General features: G+C 41.7%; 1 protein-coding gene across 1 annotated transcript in view; it reads right to left on the bottom strand.

Moving 5' to 3' along the window:
* Positions 1–25,147, bottom strand: part of ASH1L (ASH1 like histone lysine methyltransferase) — a 154,975-nt gene that overhangs the window by 55,960 nt on the left and 73,868 nt on the right. The window contains exons 4-6 of the mRNA XM_048828935.2: positions 13,971–14,072; positions 8,380–9,118; positions 4,428–4,607 (exon numbers count right to left, since the gene is read on the bottom strand). Coding sequence (XP_048684892.2) covers positions 4,428–4,607; positions 8,380–9,118; positions 13,971–14,072 — 1,021 coding nt within the window. The remainder of the gene's footprint in view (positions 1–4,427; positions 4,608–8,379; positions 9,119–13,970; positions 14,073–25,147) is intronic.

Below are 25,147 nucleotides of genomic sequence, written 5' to 3'. Positions count from 1 at the left end.
TCAATGGCACTACAAACATTTTCTCTGCTATCTTTTAGCTGTTGGCCCATAACTGATCCAAGGAGAGGCTCCAAACAGAAATGACAAAGCTCAGCAGAGCTGCAACTACTGCTATTGTCCTCCCACACTGCAGCGTGGGAAACCAGTTTTGGAGGTTCCAAAACATCTGAAGTTGTATAATGTAAAGAGCAAAAGGGAATAAGTGATCGATACCACACTGGAAAAAAGTAAGAATGCAGACAGTGGCTTCTACTGGAAACATGGACAAGCACTTAACTGTACCATCACTAGAGGGTGCTGTGTCATTATAACAGTTGCATTCTTGCTCCCAAACCATGACGTTTTTACAGCCAAAAAAATATGGGTATGGGTAAAGTTACATGAAACCTAGAAGAACACGTATTAACAGCTCTTCCTTCCCCAACTACTAGTCCCATGATTTTTAATGAAACACCAAATAGTAGCTATAGAGGCGTTAATGATAAATGCAACAACTCCAAATGATAATTCATGCCTGCCCAAGAGATGGAAAATAAGACTGGATTGTTATCAATTTTTGACTTACTAAACTGTTATAATAATTTGATTAATACTGGTTTACTGGCTAAGGGTTGAGAATCATTCCTCTCCCACTTAGGATTTTAACTTGCAAAAGGGAAGTGGAGGAGCAAGTCTCAAGTTTCAGCCAGCAAGCAGAGATGGGATGGGAAAAAAGAAAAAAAAAAAAAAAGAGAAGAGAAACGAGGGCCAACCAATAGAAATGATCATACAAAGCCCACTTTCAGGTGACTCGTGTCACCCTAATGTCAGTCCTCCTTTAATCACTTTTACTGTAGCAGAAAGGGAAATGGGTGAAGCTTAGTCCTGGGATAGAATTGGTGATCACATTTATTCAAGCAAATAACTTGTAAAAATATTGTGATAAATTGTTCCATGGTTGCCCCTCTGAAAAAAAAGGAGGAACAATACACTGGAGAGAAGAATGGGAAATCCATTTAGGACATTACAGTGGACAGCAGTAAAAGGGAATTAGGTGGTTATGAAAAGATCTTTAGCATATGAGTATCTTCTCTGTGGACCATTTCCATTTACTATTACATTCAGTCCCATCATTCCAAGACATGGAATAATCTATTAATTTAATAAACCACAGTGGTTTTTAAAATAAAAACTATTATACTAGATGCCAGATTGCAAGCCCCTTACTCACACTGGTAAGAAGTTACTCACGAGTAGTTCCACTGAAGTCAATGAATTTGTATAAATAACTGCTCACCGATGTTAGTGAGGCGCTCACAATCTGTCTCCAAGTAAAAACAGGAAAGTCAGATGTGCCTAAGAGACATGGATTTTTTAACTTGGATCATAGTCAGGAATCTCTGGTGTGGGTTGTGAAGGGGATATATCACATTTATGTCTTATAGTGATTTTCATACACCCTGATTTTCTTAATTATTTTGTGCATGTTGACAGTTACATTAGAAGTTTGTTTAAAAGACAGATATAAGTGATTCTTTTTTAGCTTTGCATGGGACTAAAGAACAACTTTTCAGTTTACAGTTCAGTCTTGTAGAAGCTTATGATATGCAAAATACTAGCAGTAATTTTTTAAAATGGTGGTATGCAGTCCAAGAGACAATAATTAGTTACTGACTTCAAGGATCCTGTTAGGCTGCATCCTGTAATACATTCCACTTGCAAAGAACTCAGCCAATGCAGATCAGTTACATCATTTTCAGTCAGTTATGGCACTGACAGTCAAAGCTGTCTCTTTACAGTTTAAAGAGAGACTGGTGACTGACTTAATCAGTCGATTTAAAAAAGAATTTAAGATGATTATTATGGGCCAGAGACCACTATCTTTATGCACACTGAATAATATCTTATTTCATGAGCAGTCTGATACAAATGGGACTACTTATGGAATAAGGTCCTACTCATTGTGAGAAAGAATGTAAAAACTGGCTCTAAATATCTGTATTAATAAACCACCATAGCAAGGAATTTCTCCACATCCCTTTTGGAGTTCTTAAGGTTCATATTTCTTCCACTCTACACCTATGAAGCCTTGAAGCCTTGCGTGGCAGCAATGTTATTTCTGTCAAAAGACCTGGCACAGGACTTAAAGTGGGGAACTCTGTGAAGATTTAAAACATGTTACCTAACTCCTCTGTACCACTCTAGATACTATAGTGACAAGCACACTTATAAATGCTTAATCAGTCAGTTTCTTCATCTGCAAAAGCGGGATAATAATCCTTACTTATCTTTGTAAAGTATTTTGAGACATAGGCCTTGATTTTCAGATGTGCTAAGCATTCACATCTCCAAATGAAATCAACAGGAGCTGCAAGTACTCAGAATCTCTGAAAATCAGGTCCCTACTGTAGAAAAGTGCTATTAAGTACTAGGTATTATTATTTATCTTTTGGAGCTCATCAACACTGCTTTAAGAGTGAAATTTGCCCCGATGCAGAGGACCAGCACAAGGTCTAAGTACTATGTACAAGAATCTCCTTAGCTTTCCCCCCAGAGGGTAAGAGACGCCAGACATGCCCAGTTATCTACATGCAAGGTGGGGAGTGGACATATATATAGGCTCCTGTTTCTTAGTCCTTGTAAGGGGGAACCATGCCCTTTGCAGGCCTTCTTAAGTCTCTTCTGATGGGGACTCAAAAGGAAAATTAAGTATTTCAGTGTACCCAAGAATAACTTCTTCCTGGGGCCAACAGTACCTTCTTAGTTCTGGGCTATCTGCGCAGCAGATTGCAAGGAGTCCTTCCAGCTGGGCTGCTGAATCTGGCCCACTTTGTCAGGCTTTCCATGGGAGTTTGCTGGGCTCCCCACAGGTCCTGGATGGAGATCTCCTGGACAGTAGTTCCCCCTGTGGCTTCAGTTTCCTGCTCAGGGTGATCTCTCTCCCCTGCTGACTACAGTTTCCTCTTTTTTAAAGGCCTGCTCCCTACAATACATAATTGACAGGGCCAGAGGAGCAGGGCTAGTCCTGCACATAGGGCGTCTCTGGCACTTTTGTCATCAGTGTGGGGTCTATACACCCCATCACATTGTGTTTGGAGAGCTTACGGGGTTAGTAATAGTATATAGACTTTGCGCTGAACTTCTCTACATTCATGCCCAATTCTGATAAATCTAGATATTCACTTGAACTTTTAATTAAAATTTGAAAAGTGACATGTCTGCCCACCACACCTGCAATGAGTGCTCCAATTGTCTGGGTAGGCTTCTGGCAGGATCATTAACATTTTATTACAAAGAAAAAAAAGATTCTCAGTTCCTCAGCCATGGTAACATGTCTATCTGCTCCAGTGGGAATATTCTATTGTAAACAAAAATGCTCAGACAACTAGACATTTAACGCTTAATTTCAGAAAAGACTCTCATCTTGAGAAACAGAACATCCGAAGGACAGTACCACTACCACAGCTCGGGGAGGAAGTGCTTTCTAACAAACAACAGTGAATAAAAATGCAACTGCAGTCTCATTTTGGTCAAAACAAGAACCTCACAGCTTCTTCTTACAGTCTTGCTCAAATAACTACATTCTAATGTGAAAAGAGATGTAACTGGGAACAGTTACTAAACTATACACCAGCAGGTCTCACTGTAGTCTCTGAGGCATTTGCTAATTGTCTATGGAGAGCTCACTGGTCACATGATGCCTGCCCTCCTCTTGGTTTCCATCTGCCAAATCCCATTCAAAGGAAACTAAAAATACAATACTTTACTAACATAAACAATTGCTGTAGCTGCGGCAGGGATGTTATATGATCACAAATGGGAGGGGAAGTCGGTCCATGCAATCAGAAATGGGAGGAGAGATGTCCATGAAACAATCTCTCTATTAAGTTGTGAGCTACGTTGTGAAAAAAAGTTTAAAAATCTCAGTTCTTTACATTAAACATCACATATAGAAAGAAGCAGATGAACAGCACTTATCTATAAAATGAATAGGAAGCAGAGATGCATCTTTGGTAAAACATGAAGTTCCCTCACTTTACAAGCCAGTCACACTAAAGATGACTGTGTTATCATAAATCAATAAAAGCAAGACAACTAATGGCCCGTTTTATGTTGACACTGTGCTCAGTACCTGAGTATCTCAAGCTCCGCCAGCCCCTTTATTGTCATGATCTTTTAGGTTGTTGAATAAAGCTGTCTTACCTTCTTCAAGGCTGATACTCAGCAACACTTTCAGATTGCTGGCGGTTGTTTTCTGACTGGGGTTACATTTTAAATCTTCACTGGGTCAGATTCTGATAATTATCATGCATGTAATTTTTCACAGGCTTGAATTAAGTTGGTGGTTTTATTTCAGCTGCTTATTAGTAGCAGCTCTTCAAGGTTCTAGTTGAAAGAAGAGAGTTTCCTGGAATATCAGACAGCAGCGTTTCACTGGTACTACTTACTCTGTTGTTTTGTACACATCAGAGTACAGCCCCGCCTTCTGGTACTTCTTCTTTGGGGGCCTAGGAGCCTTTTTCTCACGCTGGGTAAAAGTAGGCAAATGCTGCTCAGTGTTTTCAGATTCATGTGCCTTCCCTATGGCTTCGAGGTGACTAGGTGATTCAGTTGATGTCTCAGAAAAGCTGGAAGAAAATGTAAAGATGAACTTATTTCACCAGTATTATTCTATATTGTACAAAGAAGCCCAACAAAGAAGTCTCTGAATGGCCAGATGACTTTATCATATTAAAACTTTTTTTTGCCAATTTTTGCAACTGAGACAGGATATTTTACAAGTAACAATTAACTTTGTACAAAAACAAGAAATCAACTTTATTGGAGTGTAAAGCACAAAGTAACTTAAATATCTGTTTTATATATGTATAATCATAAACAAGTGTCTAGCAGTCTGTGCATGTATATACAAATAGGCACATATGCTCACACCATGTTACTAAATTTCTCCAGCCTACAGAGAGAAATATTTAAAACTTTAGAACTAATTTCATTTCAACGTAAATTCATTTTTGGTTCTGGAAACAGTAAGCTGTTTGTTAACAAACTGAGGAAGTTATTCAGCACTCCTCCAGAATTTTAAGATGATTATTTTCCTCATAGTCATGAAGACCTAGGGCTTGATTCTCTCTCATTTATACTAATATATATCAGAAGTGACTCCACTAAAGTCAATGGGACAACCCCATGTTGGTGAGTGTAACTGAGGGTATGTCTACTCTGCAAATGAAGGTGTGACTGCAGTGCAGGTAGGCATACCCATGCTAGCTTTAGTCTAGTTAGCATGGGTAACAGTAGCAGCGAAGACACAACGGCACAGAACCCAGGGTGGGCCAGGAACTTGAATACATACCCAGAATGTCCACCAAAGCCTGCACCGCCACATCCATACTAACAATGTTACTTACGCCAATTAGATTAAAGCTAGAGTGGGTACACTTACCCGTGCTGCAAACACCCCTTCATTTATGGTGTAGACGTACCCTGAGAGGATAATCAGGTCCTTAGTTTCTAAACAGGGCTTGACGTAGTCTCTATGAAATGCCCTGATGATGGAATAATATTCAATTGTTATAAAAACTGGGTATTAAACATAGGGTATGTCTACACTGCATGCCACTGGTATGTAGGGTATTTTTTGCTACATGCTGTGGTGAAAAGCAGGCTGCACTCATGCTGCAGTATCTAGCTACACACATCAGGGAAAGACTTAGCAAGGTGGAGGCAGCAGCGAAAGGCTCTGTCAGCAGGAAGCTGCCAGAGCCTTTGTACACTGCCTCCTTGCTCCCAGAGTCTTTTCCTTGCTGCTGAAGCCTTTCCCTGTGGCAGAGAAAGACTCCAGCAGTGGGGAGGCAGCAAGACATCAGATTGCTAAAAATAGCAGTATAGACAGGTGAGGCATTGCTTGGGTGCGTAGAGTACATACCCACAGGGTTCCTATTTATACCTGGACTAAAGGGCACGCAGTGTATGTACTCCACTCACCACCACAAGGAGTGTGCAATGTAGATGTGCTCATAATGGTCTTATCCACACCTGACCCATTTCAGAGTTCTCTATTTTGATGGGCTTGGTCTGCAACCCCATACAATATAGACTACTTTAACCTTTGTTTCTAAAGCTATTGTAAAAGTAAGAATGGCAGCTTGCTGCTGCATAGGTTGAATTATTAGCTAATGAATGTCTGAAGCAGATGCTGACCCAGTACGGCCATTCTTATGATGTTATTTTAAGCAATGCAAAGTCTTGCTACCTTAAGAATCAAATAAGGAGCAACTTGTGATCTGTGGTGTTATATACAAACGCTAACAGTAAATACTGCCTGGCCAACACATCCTGGACCAGTGATGGGGAAAGTTCTACCCATATCTTACTGAGGGATACAGAGAAATACTGGCACTGAGATTTGTCCCTCTGTTGGTGAAGACTAACTGATGTAGAATTTAGCTTTCCCACATAAAGGAATTAGGTGGAGCTGTTGAAGTGCCATGGTTATGACAGGGTTCTATTTTGCACTTAAAAAAGAGTTCAAACTCTTTTTTTTGTATGAAAAAGACAGTATATCTGCCCCAATTTTTCTGTACATAACTTCTGTATAAAACTTATATTTGAAAATCCTCAGAAAATTCATCTGTTAATTTTTGGTTTCTAATCAGTTTAAAATTGGCCTAAAAAGTTCACATTACTAAGTTTCACGATAATTTGGGCCCCTCTAGGATAAAAACTAAAAACACATTTTTAACATTCTACAATGAGAGTTTGGAGGTCTGGGGTAAATGTAATTTGTAGTTAATTAAACACAAACAATTATTAGCATTATTTGTCATAATTTAATCTTTATTTTCTGCAGTTAGCTGATGAAAATAATGGTTTATGTTATCTACTTCCACTGTCCAGTGCAGTATGTGGACACCTTTTTGAGCAGTTTAGGAAAGGAGTAAAACTACCTTTTGACATATGCCCCCAGTTATGTTCCCTGCATCTGAAATTGGGTTATGCCCACCTTCCAGCACCCTCTTCCCCAAACATAAGTGGGCATGATTTTCCAGAACTGTGCAGAATAGAGAGTAAGGAAAAGTTTGAGGCAAATGTGGTCTGTTTGTGGTGGTAAGTTTGGGGAAGGAGGTACTGGAAAAGTGGTATTCCTTTTGGGGAAGAGTTATATTTGTGGTCATCATCATAGCTTATCACTTCATTGTCAGTGATGTACAGTGACTGCTCTAGTGGTAAGGTGTATGCCTTAAATTTTCTTTGCTTCTTGGTTTTATGTTGGGTATGTCGTATACAGATTGTCCTTAACTGACACAAAATGTAGTGGTTTTATATATTAATTTATATTGGGCATATGCCACACTTGAAGAAAATTCAAGTCAAAGACCTCCCTGATGCATGGAACTGTTATTTTCACTTCTTCACTGGGTGGTGTAGGGACAATCTTTGTTATAACCTTTCTGTCACCTGAACTGTCAACTATAATTACAATAGCCTAAAAATATTCTTTGCTAATCAGTCAGACAAATAATTTCCATTAATTGCTCCATCTGAAGCACAAGCCCAGAAGGAGAATAGGTTTCTCCAAGATTTTCTGTATCCAGTGTTTGCAAGTCTGAATGTTAGAATTACTGTACTTTAGATGCCCTCTCATTTTGGTGAGTCATATTCAATAGTTTAAAGATCCTATCTGAGATACCTTAAAGAGTGCTGATTTTAAGAAAGCGTTGGGCACCCCCCTTCTGAAAATCAAGTCCCTTTAAGGTTTCTCAAATTGGGCACCCTAATATTGAGGCACCCCAAAACAAAAGTTACTTCTAAAAATCTGAAAACCTAACTCCCTAATGGCAGTTCCTCCAGGTCCAGGCTGAAGCACACTGGTAGAGCAATGAATGGGAAATGTATCTATTAAGGTACTTATATGGCTTTCATCATCATCATATCTGAAAGCATTAATTAATTTTATCCTCAGAGGCAAGTTTTATCCCTATTTGTAAATCTGAGGCACAACACAGATTCAGTAATTTGCCCAAGGTTACACAAGAAATCCACGGCTGAGCCAGGAATTTAACCCAGGTCTCCTAAGTCCAAATTTACCAACCTTTCTCCCTACAGAGCTACTGCTGCCTCCAGTACTATAGAGAAGAAAATTACTTTGATATTAGGGCTACTGATTTAGCACTTTTAATGAACACTAAATTCACTTTAACAAAAAACAAAATTTAAAAAGAAGTTATAACTTAAAAATAGCACACGCTGATTCCCTCTGAATTGATTCCCTCTGTCAGAGAAATGCACCTAGCAGTGTATGTAAGATGGGGGATGGAATAGTTGAAGTTCTGGAGAAACACATTTCCTACAGGTTTCAATTGCCAATTCTTTGAAGGTACAGAAATGTAAAGGAATTACCTTTTATTACTCTCCTGCTCATCTTCTGGTACAGACTTCTGTTTTTTCCTGGCCTGTTCCTCTGTAAGCCATCTCTTCCTCTTCCACCCTTTTCTGTGCTCTGCGTTCAAGTTCACACTCTGTACTACAGCTTCGATTACATCTGTGATAGTATCAGGTCCAAGGTGTAAAGTGTTGCTCTCTTTCCTTCCCTCTAACTCCTGACTGACAAACCGAGCTGCCTGGAAAGCCTGCATTGAAACTACAGCCTGTAGTGGGTATTTCCGGGGCCTGCCTGGCTTGCGCTTCACAAAGTTATTCCCTGTTCGTGACTGCCTTTGCAGCTTTTTGGCTTTTAGAATTTTATTGACGTGGTCCAGATTTTTCTTGGTTGCCAAAATCTTGTTGTAACTACACATTTTTCTAGCCTGTCGCTGCATAGCTTCAACCACACTTCTCTTCAGATGATGTGGGGAGAAGCTGCTTGGTAATCTGTCTGAAAGAAGTGAGATGCCATCATTGCAAGAGTCACTTGGAACTGCTGGAACTAACAGACTGTCCTGTTTTCCCAGGACTCTCTCTCTGTTGTGGTTTCGACCAGGGCTAGCTGAAGGTGGAACAGATACATTTGCAATGACTGCTTCTATGGTTTTGTCCAGTGCAGCCTGGCTGTCATGTTGTGCCATGCGCTGCAGTAAACTATCCACTGAATCATCTACAGCAATCCCCAGTTTTGCTCCTCGTGTGGGTATTCCAATCACTGGAAAACACAAATAAACATAAGCATACTAGAACAGATTTTAGTTATGATCATCACTAAATTCTATGAGGTTTAAAACAAATTCCAATGGCTACATGTCCCCCTTGATCTCAAAATACTAAGGAGATATTGCCAAATTTTAATTTCTTATAATAAAGCTTCCAATAATTACACATTGTAAAGATACTTGTTTTTGTAACAAAGTCTTACTAGGTAGGAGGACTAGGGATGGAAGTAAGAGGGGTACCTGCATTCTGTCCTATGAATTTCTTTCACATTTTTCTTTTCTCTTTGATCTAACCAGATCAGCACACCTTGTTTTCCCTCTTCATTTTCTTTCAGGGCAGAATGATAAAGGCATTGTCAATTAAAAAAAAGCCTGGAAGGATGCATTAGTCTGCAGCAGTAAAGTGCTTAAGAGTATGCCACTTTTCTTCTTATGTTCTGATCCTGAAAACACTTGTGCACATGAATTCAAGTGTGAAAGTGTTTTCAGGATTGGGGGGCTTTGAATTGTAAGCTCTTCAGGGTAGGGATCATGTCTTTGTATGTGTTTGTAAAGTACCATGAAAGGGGATGATCCAAACCGTTATCATAATTATAGCTGTTCCTCCCTACCCCTGCTTAGATGGTGATCAGCATTTGGAATCTTGTCTCCAGAACTGCCTGCAGAATCCAATATATTAGAATTTAAATAAAGAAAAATTACTTGGACACCAAGGATGCCCTGGAAAGTAAGTTGGGTAGGACTCAGGATCACAAACACTGGGGAAAAAGGACTGCTATTGTTGGGTTCAGAAACAAATTTTCCCCAGTTGGATCAATTCCTATACAAATAACAACATTCTCAGAAATTCTGTCAACACATAATTTAAACGCTGATCAAATGTTAAGCACTATTTCAAATCATTAGCTACACTGCTAATGACACTGACTGTGCATTAAGGAAATAACCTGGAATACCTGGAGAAAGCAGCAAGATCATTTACACAGGAAACAAACTTAGCTTATTTTTTAAACAACATGAATGCTATTCTATGTGCTTTGCATCTTCATCTTTACACTGTTACTTGGAAGAGAGAGTTCCAGATCAGCCATGCTGTTTATGCAGTATAAGAAAGGATTTGTTCCAAATGAACTATTTCCCAAAGATGCCCTGTTGGTTTTTACAGATAAGATTTATTAGAAGAAACTCTGCTCTCTATGGAATAACAGGAATGCTCTTAGTCTTCTCATAAATATATTTCAGTTACAAATTTGCATTTAAAAATGTTACAGTAATTATTGCCAATTATTGAGATTACATCTACTTAAACGGCTGGCAGGTAAGACAGTAGAGTGTCTTTTGGTGTAAGCATAACTTTTAAAGGAAAGACACCATGAAGCATTGCTGTCAACAAGGTTTGTATTTTCTGGCAGGAGGGAGATTGTCTGTTAGCTCAGTGGTTCTCAATGAGGGGTACATGTATCCCTGGGGGTAAACAGAGGTCTTCCAGAGGGTACATCAACTCATCTAGATATTTGCCAAGTTTTACAACAGGCTATATAAAAAGCACTAGCGAAGTCAGTACTACAATTTCATACGGAAAATGACTTGTTTATGATGCTCTATATACTATATCAGCAGTTCTCAAACTGTGGGTTGTGACCCCAAAGTGGGTCGTGAGTTCATTTTCATGGGGTTGGCAGGGCTGGTGTTAGGCTAGCTGGGACCCAGGGCAGAAAGCCAAAGCCCGAGCCCCCCGGCCTGGGGCTGAAGCCGAAGCCCAAGTAACTTAGCTTTGCGGATCCTCCTGTGGCGTAGGGCCCCAGGTAAATGTCCTGCTTGCCAGCCCCAATGCTGGCCCTGAGAGTAGTAACAGACTCAATATTTTGAAAAACTTAATTGTTGCTGTCGCTTCACTGGCTCCCAGAATGACAAGTCTCACAAGAGAAAAACAGGCTCAAGTATCACACTGAAATATAAGTACGATATTTATAGTCCAATTGATTTTTTTTTTATAATTATATGGTAAAAATGAGAAAGTAAGCAATTTTTCAGTAGCAGTGTGTTGTGACACTTTTGTATTTTTTATCTGATTTTGTAAGCAAGTCGTTTTTAAGTGAGGTGAATCTTGGGGTACGCAAGACAGATCAGATTCCTGAAAGGGAATACAGTACAGTAGTCTGGAATGATTGAGAGCCACTGCATTAGCTGACAGATAAGACACAAACAATTGAAGATAAATCTTTGTGTTCACCAGTCCAAGTCAAATACTCAGAAGACAAGAAAAAGAATATTAATGAAACTGCACACACTGCTGAGTTCTCAAAGTAACAAATCTACAAACACAAGTGACAATAATTTTCAGAGATAGAAGGCAACTTAAATGAGAAAGAACTGGCCATTCAACTTCTAAAATTTTCTTATGACCAAATCACTTCTTAAAGGTGTTTGGAAAGAAATACAAGAACACGGGTTAGGTCACAGCTATTAGGGTCAACTGTGAACTCTTAGAAACCTCATTCTCACTGAAACAAGGGGAAGATTCACACTGTCTGCTTTCAATTTTAGATGCAATATTAAAAACAAATAAATCATCCTTAGCTCTGTTACAACTTGTTAGATAAAAAATGCTAAGGAAATGGAATGTCTCTGGGATTCCTTATAAGCACACCATCTGTTTAGTAAACTGAGCTATTGTAAACAGCTGCACTAACTGAAGATAATCAAACTACACAATACAACACATTTTCAGACGTGTCATTTGATGGTCCGTCCTTGAACTGGTGTTCCTGTTTTGAAACTAATCCAAAAAGGATCAGACAAAGTGTATGATCCCAATGACAGCTGCAGCACTGGTCATGCATGCCTAGAGCACTTGCTAACAAAGACGCTTTCTATGACAAAAACATTGAAATACACAATGTGCTCATGATCTACAAAGAATTTAAAGACAGAAATGGTCACACCAGAAGCCCTAGCAGCTTCATCTTTATGGCGATGATAAATTTGCCATTCAGTTTTCTACTTGCACTCTTCTTGCACAAGAGATATCCTGAATTTCCAATGTCTTCCTGTACACAGACTTGTGCCAGTGGGTTAAATCAACTTTTTAATTGTCTCTTTAAAATGAACGTGTAAACAAGTCAAATGGAACATCTTTGCTCTGTACAGGAATATGCTAAAAAAAAAAAAAAAACTTCAAATTTCTCTGTTTAAATTAAGGATCTGAGCAATTTTGGCACCTTGTGGACCCTTGGAAATCATAAAAAATAACAACAATTTCTGCAACGACGGATGGCTGTGCCACCAATCCAATTTATGTTGTAATAGATGATGAATGCTGCCAATCAACTGCATATGGTCATACCACCAGTTTACATAAGTGCACTTGAATCCAATTTACACAGCAAACAACAGCCATACCACTAATCTAATTACATACTGACATAGTCTGTTTTTGGATTTTCAAGGTGCTCACCACCATATTATTTAACAATTATATTGTTAAATATTGTATATAGTCATTGTGATAGGCACTATACAAGCATACAATAAATGATAGTACACTACCCAAAGCACTTATTACGAAGCTTGGCAGAATTCTATTTTTATTTTTTTATAATTTCAATGGATAATATCAATGTTTATTTTTAAGCTTTTTTTAAAATTTTCATCTATTTAAATTTTCACAGTTGTGGGAAATTGTGGGGGAAATCAGATAATTATTATTTAATGACAGTAGACACTGAGATTCAAAGCCTTAAAGCTTTATAATCATTAATGATGAATTGTATATGATGACACTGACAAAGTAAATATCCTTAAATAAAAATCTCAAGTTCTCAAGAAGCATTTTTCTTACTTTGCCTATCCGTACATTTTGATTAATATCAGTAGAAATATTTTTTTGTTGGTTTGTGTGTATACACTCAAATTAACATTTACCAATAAAAATCTAATCCTCCCAAGCCTATTTATAATCTAAAACACAAGAAGTGACAAGTGGATGAGACAAACAAGCCAGGGTAACAGGGAGACAGGGTCACAAATCTGTGCACAGTTCTTAGTCAAGGATGTGCACAGTTCTTAGTCATTCTGTAGCAATGATCACACCTTGCCATCTGCCAAGATGTTATCACTTTGCTCTTTTCTGTATGCATTATGCAGGCAGTGAGCTTTGAAGAAGGGTTGGTAGCTTTATAGATTTTCACTGTACACTTTTCCCACATAGGAGAGCGTATGAATGGTTGATCAGAGAAGAGGGTGACTGAGGCTGCATCATTGCTCATGATTTATTAAACTTTCCAGTGCCCCTTACTTCAATAAGTAGAATTATTCTTCATTGGTGTCTTCCAGGAGAAATGTTACTGAACTATTTTGTAGTCACCCCATTAGAGGGAAAGTATACATAAAGGTGAGACAGAAGTGTCAAGTCTTTGTGTCATCCTTATGTCAGATAAAGGAAAATGCACTTTTTCTCTCTTCTTTCACTAATAATGGCCGATCTTGTTCTGCCCTTTTTTTCCCCTTCATTTTTAATTTTTTTTTTTAAAAAGGAAACAGCCTTGTACAGAGAACAGGTACGGCCAGTTCCAGACCCAAAGATGACAGCATCTCAGAGGAATGGCCCAACCAAAAGCAAGGGCTACAACAGAAACTGTTTTGCAACACGAACTCCTGCTTTAAGAAAGGGCATGGGACACAACTGAAAGCTTCTATTGGGGTGGGTGAGCCCAGCATCTGTGTGCTGAGGTACTAGTGCGGTTAGGTCTCCTCTTGAACTGCTGCCTTCCCTATCTATTGTAGTGCAGACCTCAGCATTAGTATCTATCCTGACAACCTTGGTGAAGAGCAAATGTTACTTGCCTGTAGAAGATGTGCTCTCAGAAGTAGATCTCTTTCTGGAAGGACTGCAATTTGTGCTCTCCGTCTGCCTCTGGGAGGGCTTGTCCTGTGCTGGCAGGGTGCCTGAAAAGCAGAGAAGAGAAAACAAAAGCCCAAGAGAACTTAAATTAACTTAAAACTAGAAATGCCAATGAAACACATTCCAGATGTCAAATGTTTAAAGCAGGGTAACAATTTTTACCAGAAATAACACTTGTTTGTATGGGGCACGCAAGTGGGGAAGGGCAGAGTTTCTCATGTCCGATGATTAGTAACAATCAAAAACACTACCCTCCTAGAAAGAGGGGGCTGTTTTACAATTAAACTAACTTTTACTATATGTATTTCCGATTAAAGGCCTACTTTTAAGCTCATGGTTGTACATCTGCAACAGTATACACACTCCCCCAACACCTCACTTTGCAGGAAAATAAGACTAGAAGAATTCTTGCATCTCTGGGTACATACAGTTTGCATTTTTAAAGTGAGTGGAGCTATCTGTATCTGCAAAGTTCAATGCTTTATATGCACAAGCACAAGAGAAGGCTAGGTAGAGGACCACTTAGAAATTTGGCACTTAATCTCCAAAAATAATATGTAATAATAAGGTAAATCATATTACAATTCTAATGAACATAAATGAGCTGCCTGCATAAGACTGTGAAATATTTAACAGATTTTATCCATGTCTTAGCTGAATATTTCATGTCTTGGAGTAATGAGGGCCACAGACCCAGGACACTGGGTATTCTGCTCTATGCAGCCTTGGAGGCAGACCAACCCTGTCAATCAGAGGCAGGGCAGGTGTGGTTCCACCGCCGAGAAACCGCCAGTTCAGACATTTCCATAGCCTAGGAAAAATTAAGCACTCTATATCAGAAAGGAAAATGAGTCATTAAGACTAAACAGAACAAGGAATTCTGCAGAGCAAGGAATTCAATGAATAACAAACTTTGAGTGCCAAATAATAAGTCAGTATTTTTCCCCACTTAACAGCCCATTTAGTGTGGATTGAATCTGTGGACCTCATTATTCTAAGAAAGGTAGTTTTCAGGTAAGACATGGATATATTTTCCTTTTCTTATACGTAATGAGGTCCCCAGATCCATGACACTGGGATTTTATAGCAGTGTTCACTCAGGAGGGAACTATATACAGATATGCACAGAAGTGAAAGGGAATAACCTTTTCCAAATAGTTACAAGGATGCTACAGTAGATGCACCATCTACTCAAGGCAGCATCAGATGATGACTGGATGTCCAACTTGTAGAATTTTAAAGGTGGCATGAATAGATGAACAGGTGGCTGGTTTACAGATTTTCTTGTATGGGGCATATGGTCTTTCTGCCCATGAAGCTGCCTTGGCTCTGAGGCAGTGAGCTCTGATATTGGAAAATGCAATTAGGCTTTTTGACTTGTACGCCTCTGAGATACAATATCTCAGCCACCTGGAAGGGAGGATTTTGAAGCCTTCTTTCCCTCTAAACAGTGGATAAAAAGCATTAAAGAAGTGTTTGTCATTCTGACCTGTGCTCTGTAGTGAATATATACATTGAGACCTCTGGACATCCAAAGTATGCCACAATTTCTCTTTGGAGTGTGACAGAACTTGACAGAAAGAGGGAAGAACAATTTCCTGTGCTCTAGGGAGCCTGGAGTTAGTCTTGATTATGAAGACAGGGTCGGTTCTGAGTATCACTTTAGCCTTATAGAACATGCAGTAATGAAGTTCCAGGAAAAGAGCTCCTAACTCAAACACCCTGCAAACAGACATAATTCTCATGAAACAAAGCCATTTTAATGGTTAGAAAGTAATAAGATACCTTCACGAGTGGTTCAAATGGAGGCCCTATGACAACATTCAGAACCAGGTATGATTCCATAAAATAACTTTATGCACATCAGGAGGATGCAGAGGAGATTATGCTCTCATAAGAAAAATGCTGGATAACTGGGTATGATGAAAATTCAACAGTTATCTACCGCACAGGGGATGCTAGACAAAGTAGCACCTTGATCTTTGTGTTTGAACTGTCAGGTCTAACCTGAGTCTATTCTGAAGATATGCGAGAATCTGTGGTACCAATACAGGTGAGAGGGGGTAAGGAGGGGTCAGACGCTTGACCTGGGACTAATGGTTAAAGCTCAACCATGCCCTTGAATACACTGAGTAGATTTATTTCTGGAAGCTAAAATAGTGGATATTACCTCTCTGAGTTACCTCTGACTTAAGAGGTTCTGTCCAAAAACCAGACAGCTAGTCTCAGACTGTCTGGATTTTGATTGGCCCATGTAATATCATATCTCTTCTAGATGGAAGGCAGAAGAGTGATCTTTATACCCTGTGAAGGGGATCAAAGACCCAAGGCCTCCTTGGCCAGAATAGGGATAACAGAATTACCAGTTCTGCTTCACTCCTGATCTTCTGTAGAATTCTGAGGACATAAAAAGGGAGGGAAGGCATGTAAGAGTCCCTTTCAGCCATAGTTACAACAAAGCCTTTGTTGCCTTGGGTCTGTGATCCCACCAGTAAGGGCTTGTCTACACTTACATTTTATAGCGCTCTAACTTCCTGGATCAGGGGTGTGAAAAATCACCCCCCCTGAGTGCAGCAAGTCTGAACGCTTTAAAGCGCTAGTGTGGACAGGCTCCGAGCGCTGGAAGCCGCGCTCCCAGCGCTCGGAGCTAATCCCCTCGTGGAGGTGGATTACCGGGAGTGCTGAGAGAGCTCTCTCCCAGCACTTGCGCACGACCACACTTGCACTTCAAAGCGCTGCCACGGGAGCACTCCCATGGCAGTGCTTTGAAGTTTCTAGTGTAGCCATGCCCTAAGAGAATAACTCTGAAACCATGCAATTCAGGTGGGAGGCAAACAGATCTATTGCTGAGAGAGTAACATTGTATATCAGGAGATGAAACACCTCTAAGGTGTAGTTTTCATTCTGGATGTTCTAGCTTTTGCTTCTTGAGCCAGTTGGCTGTAGCATTCAGTTTTGCCTTGGATAAGAAAAAAGTGAATTGACTGCAGATTCTCCTTTGCCCAAGTCATCAGGAGGTGAGTTTCTCTTTGAAGGACAGTAGACCTTGTTCCCTTAATCTGTTGTTGTATGACAGGGCTGAGCTGTTGTCTATCCTGATCAGCACTTGAGGTAAGTCCAGAGATGGGAGCAGAGCCTTGAGACCATACTGGATTGCCTTGAGCTCTCCTCAGTTTATGGTATGCTTGTGCTATTGTTTGGACTAGATTCTTTGTACAATCTTTGTCCCTTCATGAACAACCTGGGAATTCTCCTGGTGTGATATACCTTAGTTGAGCAGTGGATAAGAGACAGTTGAGGGAGCGATAAAATGAAGTTCTGTAGCGGCCTCATGTGAGCACTGATGCACTAAGAATATCCATATGGGAGACCACTAATCCCAGAAGAGACAGAAACATATGAATGGATACTCTCCCCTTGAGAAGTTGACCATTTTAATAAGATGTGTCTGCTTCTCATTTGTTTCCTGCAATTTGTAGAGGACAGTTACTGTTCCCACTCAGACTGTGAATATGCTGAGACTGCAAACTGACTCTCACAAAACCATGGCTCTGCAGCCCTTATTGCTATGACAGTACAGTCCATACTGACTGACTGAGGCTCAGAAAAGGAGGTCACCCAGAAAGGGGGAGACTGGAACCTTCCTTTCTGATGGCTGATATTAACACTAGCAGCATTTGTGTAAACACTTGCAGTGCTGTGGTCAAACCAAATGGCAAGGGCTTGTATCGGTAATGTTGTGCTCCAAGAGCAAAGGTGAAGCAGCACCTGTGAGACTGACAAATTGAGTTTCTCAGACATCTTACAGATGTCATGCAGCCCCCTCTGTGGATGGCAGTTAGTCTGGATTTTAGGGTCTCCATCTTGAATTTATTTATTTTTTAATCTGTTGAGATACCTGACGTTGAGAACTGCTCTGTAGTCTTCTGATTTTTTTAAAACGAGAAACAATATGGAATAAGGCCTTTTTTCTCCTGAAGAGGTGGAGACAGGTTCAATTGCTCCCATTTGCAGGAGATGTAGGATGGCTGTCTGTATGCCCTGACTATTCCTCAAGCAAAACCTCCTAGGCTGTGCAAATGTTTTAATTGGTTGACAGAGAACATACTTGCCATACTGTCTGCCCATGTTAGCTCTGCAGGGCACACAGGGTGTGTCTACACTGCAAAATCAGCAGCAGCAAGTCTCAGAGCCCAGGTCAACTGACTTGGGCTTGCATAATGGGGCTAAAACCAGCACCGTAGACATTCCTGCTTGGGCTGGGGCTCTGAAACCGACAAGTGGGGTGGACCTCAGAGCTTTAGCTCCAGACTAAGTTGGAACATCTACACATTGTTATTTGTTGCTCGGTAATGCAAGCCCCAGGAGCCCAAGTCAGTTGACCTGGCCTCTGAGACACGCTATCACAGAGTTTTTTTTCTTTTTCTTTTTCTTTTGCAGTGTAGACGTACCCTTAGGGCATGGGTGGGCAAACTTTTTGGCCTGAGGGCCACATCTAGGTATGGAAATTGTATGACGGGTCATGAATGCTCACGAAATTGGGGTTGGGGTGCAGGACGGAGTAAGGGCTCTGTCTGGGGGTGCAGGCTCTGGGGTGGGGCCAGAAATGAGGAATTCAGGGTGCGGGAGGGGGCTCTGGGCTGGAGGTGCGGGCTCTGGGATTTGGGGAGTAGGAGGGTACTCCAGGCTGGTACCAATGGGTTCGGAGGGTGGGAGGGAGATCAGGGCTGGGACAGGCAGTTGGGGCATGGGGGGGTGAGTGCTCTGGGGTGTGGCCAGAAATGAGTTCAGGGTGCGGGAGGGGGCTCCAGGCTGGGGCAGGAGTGTGTGTGTGGGGGTGAGAGCTCTGGCTATGGGTGCAGGCTCTGGGGTGGGGCTGGGGATGAGAGGCGTGGGGTGCAGGAGAGTGCTCCAGGCTGGGATCGAGGGGTTTGGAGGGCAGGAGGGGGATCAGGGCTGGGGCAGGGGATTGGGGCGCAGGAGGGGCTCAGGGATGCAGGCTCCGGGCTGCACATACCTCAAGCAGCTCCCGGAAGTAGTGGCATGTCCCCACTCCAGCTCCTACCCGGAGGTGCGGCTAGGGGGCTCTGCGCGCTTCCCCGTCGGCAGGCACCGCCCCTACAGCTCCCATTGGCTGCAGCTCCCGGCCAATGAGAGCTGCGGGGGCGGCGCTTGGGGTGGAGGTAGTATGCAGAGCCCCCAGGCTGACCTTAAACATAGGAGCCAGAAGGGGGGCATGCTGCTGCTTCCAGGAGTTGCGCGAAGCGGCTCCCGACCCTGCTCCCCAGCTGGAGAGCGGGAGCGGGGCAAGCCCCACACCCCACTAGGAGCTCAAGGGCAGATTAAATCGGCTGGCGGGCCGGATGTCACCTGCAGGCTGTAGTTTGCCTACCCCTGCCTTGGGGTGTTAGATAACAGTTTTCTTTTGTTTATATATTTATTCTTGTTGGCCAGATGCCCTTGATAGTGTTTATGCCTGAAGGAGGCGGAGATTATGCCTGCCTGGACCTGGCTGCCTACAAAGGGCCTGTATAGTGAGGAGGCCATTCTTTCAGGTAAAAAATTTTCCCAGTTAGAAATGACGAGTACTTCACCACCAGGGGAAAAGGCACATATATCTTTGGTAGTGACACCAGGATAAATTTTGACTGGTGCATTCTGAGGAACCTTCTGGCTTCATAGAATGAAGTCCGGGGACATGTGGGATAGAAGAAATAGTGGGAAAAGAGCAATAACTAGGACATTAGGACCTGGTGATCCACAGCAACAGCTGAAAATGACAATCCAATATTTAAGACATGGCGACCTGCAGTGGCAGCTGAAGACAACAGCCCAATGCTTTTCCAGTTTTTAGATCTGACAAGAAATCCCTGTTCCACTATTACACATTCATTGGGTGCGTGACCAGAGATACATAGCTATAGCCTGTCTAAGGCATCTGCAGAGATAATTGTAGTTCACAATACACTTTCCCTGAAAGTCTATTCTTCGTGTCAGGTTTCAGAGTAGCAGCCGTGTTAGTCTGTATGCACAAAAAGAAAAGGAGTACTTGTGGCACCTTAGAGACTAACAAATTTATTTGAACATAAGCTTTTGTGAGCTACAGCTCACTTCATCGGATGCATTCAGTGGAAAATACAGTGGGGAGATTTATATACATAGAGAACATGAAACAATCATACGCACTGTAACGAGAGTGATGAGGTAAGGTGAGCTATTACCAGCAGGAGAGTGGGGGGGGGAGGGGGAGGGATCTTTTGTAGTGATAATCAAGGTGGGCCATTTCCAGCAGTTGACAAGAACATCTGAGGAACTGGGGAGGGGGGGGGGGGAAGGGGAAATAAACATGGGGAAATAGCGCCACTGATTTGAAGGTATACGTTGTCCCCAAATGTTACAGACCTAAAAATTGCAATTCTTCAACAAAAAAACTTCAAAAACAGACTCCAACGAGAGACTACTGAATGGGAATTAATTTGCAAACTGGAAACAATTAACTTAGGCTTGAATAAAGACTGGGAGTGGATGGGTCATTACACAAAGTAAAACTATTTCCCCATGCTTATTCCCCCCCCTCCCCCTACTGTTCCTCAGATGTTCTTGTCAACTGCTGGAAATGGTCCACCTTGATTATCACTACAAAAGATCCCCCCCACCCCCCACCCCGCTCTTCTGCTGGTAATAGCTCACCTTACCTGATCACTCTCATTACAGTGTGTATGATTGTTTCATGTTCTCTATGTATATAAATCTCCCCACTGTATTTTCCACTGAATGCATCTGATGAAGTGAGCAGTAGCTCATGAAAGCTTATGCTCAAATAAATTTGTTAGTCTCTAAGGTGCCACAAGTACGACTATTCTTTGTGTGTGGTGTTCCCCCGCAGGATTTTATTAACTGATAATTAGCTATGATCTGGTGTGTTAGCCTTACTCCCCTAAGCAGGGAGAATTTCCTTTTTGGGGTTGTGTGTAGGAATGCCTAGAGGAAACAGAATATGTCTATGGCTTGGTCTTTTTTGCATTGATTTGCCATGCTGCACTTTATGAAGGAGAGCAGGGGATCTAAATGCTGGTGGATTATCCTGGGCTGCACTCCATGAAGGTGAGCAAGAGAACTAGGTACAGAAGAATATCTGCCCTGTCACAGTCCATGAAGTTGAACAGGAGAACAAGGCGTTGAGGATTTTTGCCCTGCTGCCCTCCATGACGGTGACCAATGGAACCAGACACTGAGGATTATCTGCCCTGCTGCACTCCATGAAAATGAGCAAAGGAGCAAGGTGCTGAGGATTATCAGGCTGTCTGCACCACGCAGACTTATGCAGTTTGAGGGAAACAGACTACACTTTGTGCCTCTAGAGGGCCTCCTAGAGGAATCCCCTAAATCAGATTTTTCAGTAGATGAAGAGAATTAGGGGCTCTTGTGTGCGTGTGTGTGTATGCACTTTATGTTAGGGTGTCTAGAAGGGTCTGAACATCTGTGAGACCTCTTTCTTACGACTCCCCTTGATCATCCTCCTCCTCAGGAGGGAGAGAAATTTCAAACTGATGGTTCCCTGGAAGGTAGCAGGACCTTGTGGTTATTCTTTTGAGTGGCTTTCTTGCCCTGAGAAACAGTTTTGTGCTGGACTGGGTCCAGAAGGCAACTTCCCAGCTCCCAGGCTTTGTTTAAGGGAGATTCCTGGATGTGGCCTGGAGATAGGTTAAGCCCACAGGGGTGGCCACCCCAAAGACACCAGGCTTCAACCCTGAACATTCAAAGGGAGTCCTTGACCCATTTGCTGCACTAGAAGACAGCATTGGGCTGACATTGCTGTCGGGGTGTAATCCACGCTGAGCCACTGCAGGGTTGGGCAGTGGGCATGCTATAGAATGGAGGAAGGAGCTGGGTCCAAGGGCCTCTTACCAGGCTCTCCTTGCTCTGTCTCTGGATCCTTGACAGTACAGTAGTTTCCTGCTGCTGTAGCGGCATGGGGGTGGGACTGGGCAGTTGCTTCAAGGTCAACACACAGGGCTGTGAATGTGGGCTCCAGTGGTTGAGAGGAAGCTTCCCTTGCCTTTTGATACTGTGGTTCCACATGGGGAGCAGCTGCCAGTACTGCTTGCTGATCCCAAGACTGCCTGCTGCTGTCATCTGTGCCAGGCCTGTGGGATTTTGCTGTCGCTGAGGTGCTGCCACTGCTTCCTGGGAGCTCTCCTGCTCAGAGGAGGAGGCTGCTGAGAATCCTACCCCTGTCTGAGCACCTGAGACAGATCTGGGTCTTCAAAGAACAGGCACAGATCTCCATGCAGGCATTTAATCAGCAGAGAAAGTTCAGGAAACATCTGGTTCTCCCCTCTCAGCCTTCTCTGCCATGCTGCACTCGGTGTGGGTGAGCAGGGAGCATGGAAGTTTCCAGCAAATGAGGAGACAGGGAATCCTCTCTGCCAATAAAAGCAAACCCCTATCGGCCTGGAGATCTTAAGCTCTTTTCCTTTTTCTTCTTCTTCTTTACAAATGCTCTTCAACAGGAGGCGCTGGTCTGCCTGACTGTACCTGGAAAGGCAGATGAAATCTGGAGGGTTTCTCAGAGATGGAGCCTCCAAGGCTGCACAGAATAGAGTACACAAAGCCATAGATCTGTGGACCTTATTACAAATAAGAATTACTCCAGGCAATTAAATATAGAGTGAAATCCTTGTCCTACTGAAGTCAATGAGAGTTTTGCCATTGACTCAAATGTGGCCAAGATTTCACCCACACACTGTTTACATTACTAGATTTGTAATAATATAGAAGATGGAGATTAATCTTATGTTGCCATGATAAAGCCAATATGCCAGTTATGAATGGTGGCTGTGCGATCTTCAAGTAGTACTGAGAGATTGTGGATATGTCTACACTGCAACTGGGAGGTGTGACTGAATCACATGTAGACATACCTGAGCTAGCTAGAGTATGTATCCAAATTTATGGGTAGACGGGGCTAGCCTTTGTAACTGCCTGTTCTGCCATGATTTCACTGCTATTGTTATTCAAGCTAGCTTCGATCAGTATCTACATGTGCTGCAATGACATCTCTTGATTTCAGTGTAGATATATACCCTAAGAGGCAAGCTAGCTCTGCAGGACAGGGACAGTCTTCTTGTCGTGTATCTGTACAGAAGTACATGAGTGGGGCTCCTAAGCACTATTACATTAAAAATAAATAATAAAAATAATAATATAATGTAAATCTATAGTTGGTGGTGAAAGGCTAAAGATTTTTTTTTCTCAAAGTACTCAAGCATGTTGTTTACCATGAATCTTCTTAAACACTTTCTCAGTCATTGTATTCAATGAGCAATAATTACTAAATTATAACTGTAAAAAAGTAAAGTTGTATTAAGAAACTACTGTCAAAGACTTAATAAAAAAGTGCCCATATACTTGTAAGAAGAGTGTTGCAACTTTTATGTAAAACTGGCTTACAAATGTCTCATCTAAAGAAACTTCCTTAAGCAAATGGCAGAAATATATTTGGAAGCATGGGTTTCAACCATAAACTGAGAACAGGTTCTTACATCCAAAAAGATTTACAAACACAGGAATAAATCCATCTACATGTAACATGCAGATATGGTCAGCCACTGCTTAGAAGAATCAAGACCAAATAAAAATAAAAATAAATCCAACTTTTCTGTTGGCTCCTTAGTGCTCTCCAGACAGAACCTAAGAATCTGAATCACATAAATGGTAGCCAAATTCTTTCACTTGCAGACTTCTGGTAAGGACAAAAGAGAAATTTCTCAATTAAAAGAGGGCAAACTGACACAGGTTCCAAGGAGAGATAACTGGATATAACCTCAAAAAGAAAAGGAGTACTTGTGGCACCTTAGAGACTAACAAATTCATTTGAGCATAAGCTTTTGTGAGCTACACGAGTACTCCTTTTCTTTTTGCGGATAAAGACTAACACGGCTGCTACTCTGAAACCTGGATATAACCTGACAGCTAACCCAATATACATTGTATAAGAAATATGAGAGGAAATGGTTCTAAATAGTTTTTTAAAAAAATTCTCGCTGTGGACTTTTTCTGCCTGTGTTCTGCGACAATAACTAGTAAGTGAGAGTGGGTCCTCCTCTAGATGACCAAATTCGCAATAAGCAGCCGGGCAATCAGGATCATGAAGAGTTTTGGAAGCCTCTGCTTGTCTCCTCCCACTATGCTGCTACAGCAGGTTAGAAATTTTCATAGATAGGAAATCTTCCAAGACTTGGAAATGCACAACCCAATCCATTTGAATATAATACCGTTGGAGACTTGCAAGCCTGTTCTTAGGATTCTGCTACCATAAAAAGAGGAGTTCAGGTTTTCTCTCTGTCTTAATCTTGTACCCACACAAACTGAAGGCTTCATATATGCCCAGGGAAAACCTGCACATTTCTATAATGTTCTTGGGGTTAGGACAGAAAATAGGGAGGAAATTTCTTGGCCAGTGTGCAAGGGACAGATCACCTTAGGGAGGAAGGACAGCACAGTTCTGAGACTAGGAATAGATAAGAGCAGATAAAGCCTGTGAGCCATATTTTCAAAAGTGTTCAGAATTCAGCAGATTCCATTGGAAAAAAGGTACCTAACTGGGAACTAAGTTCTTTTGAAAACCTGACTGCTGATTTAGGTGCCCTAAATGAGAACTATTAGGTACTGAGCTCTTTGAAAATCTATCCCTGTGATCCTCCGCTTGCACTCTGGTCAGACTTGACAGCTACTAGAAGAGGTCAGGAGCTTTAATGAACTTGGATTAGGTGCTATAAGAATTTGCTAGCCATAGGCTTGAAGCAGGAGAGAGAAACTGATTTAGAATGAGGTTATGACACTATGGGGAAGGTATGATAACCATAGGCAGGGGTTGAATTTGACACCACAGAGAGATCTACTTTGGGATAGTGACCCAATGTGGACTACTTTTCCTTGGGAAATTTGTGCAGCCCAAATACATTGTGAGTGACCAGATCTATATGTTCCTACATTAGAGAAACTATAGAGTCTACTTACTCCAGAATGGACAGGGAGAGAGTAATCCTCCACCTGTTCTTCCAGGTTAATAGTACTCTTTGAGCGTCAGACAAAGGGATGACTGCTGAAGACAACT

The sequence above is a fragment of the Caretta caretta genome, chromosome 24 (assembly GCF_965140235.1).
Source record: "Caretta caretta isolate rCarCar2 chromosome 24, rCarCar1.hap1, whole genome shotgun sequence".
Classification (NCBI taxonomy): Eukaryota; Metazoa; Chordata; order Testudines; family Cheloniidae; genus Caretta; species Caretta caretta.
This window is presented reverse-complemented; position numbering and strand designations above follow the sequence as displayed.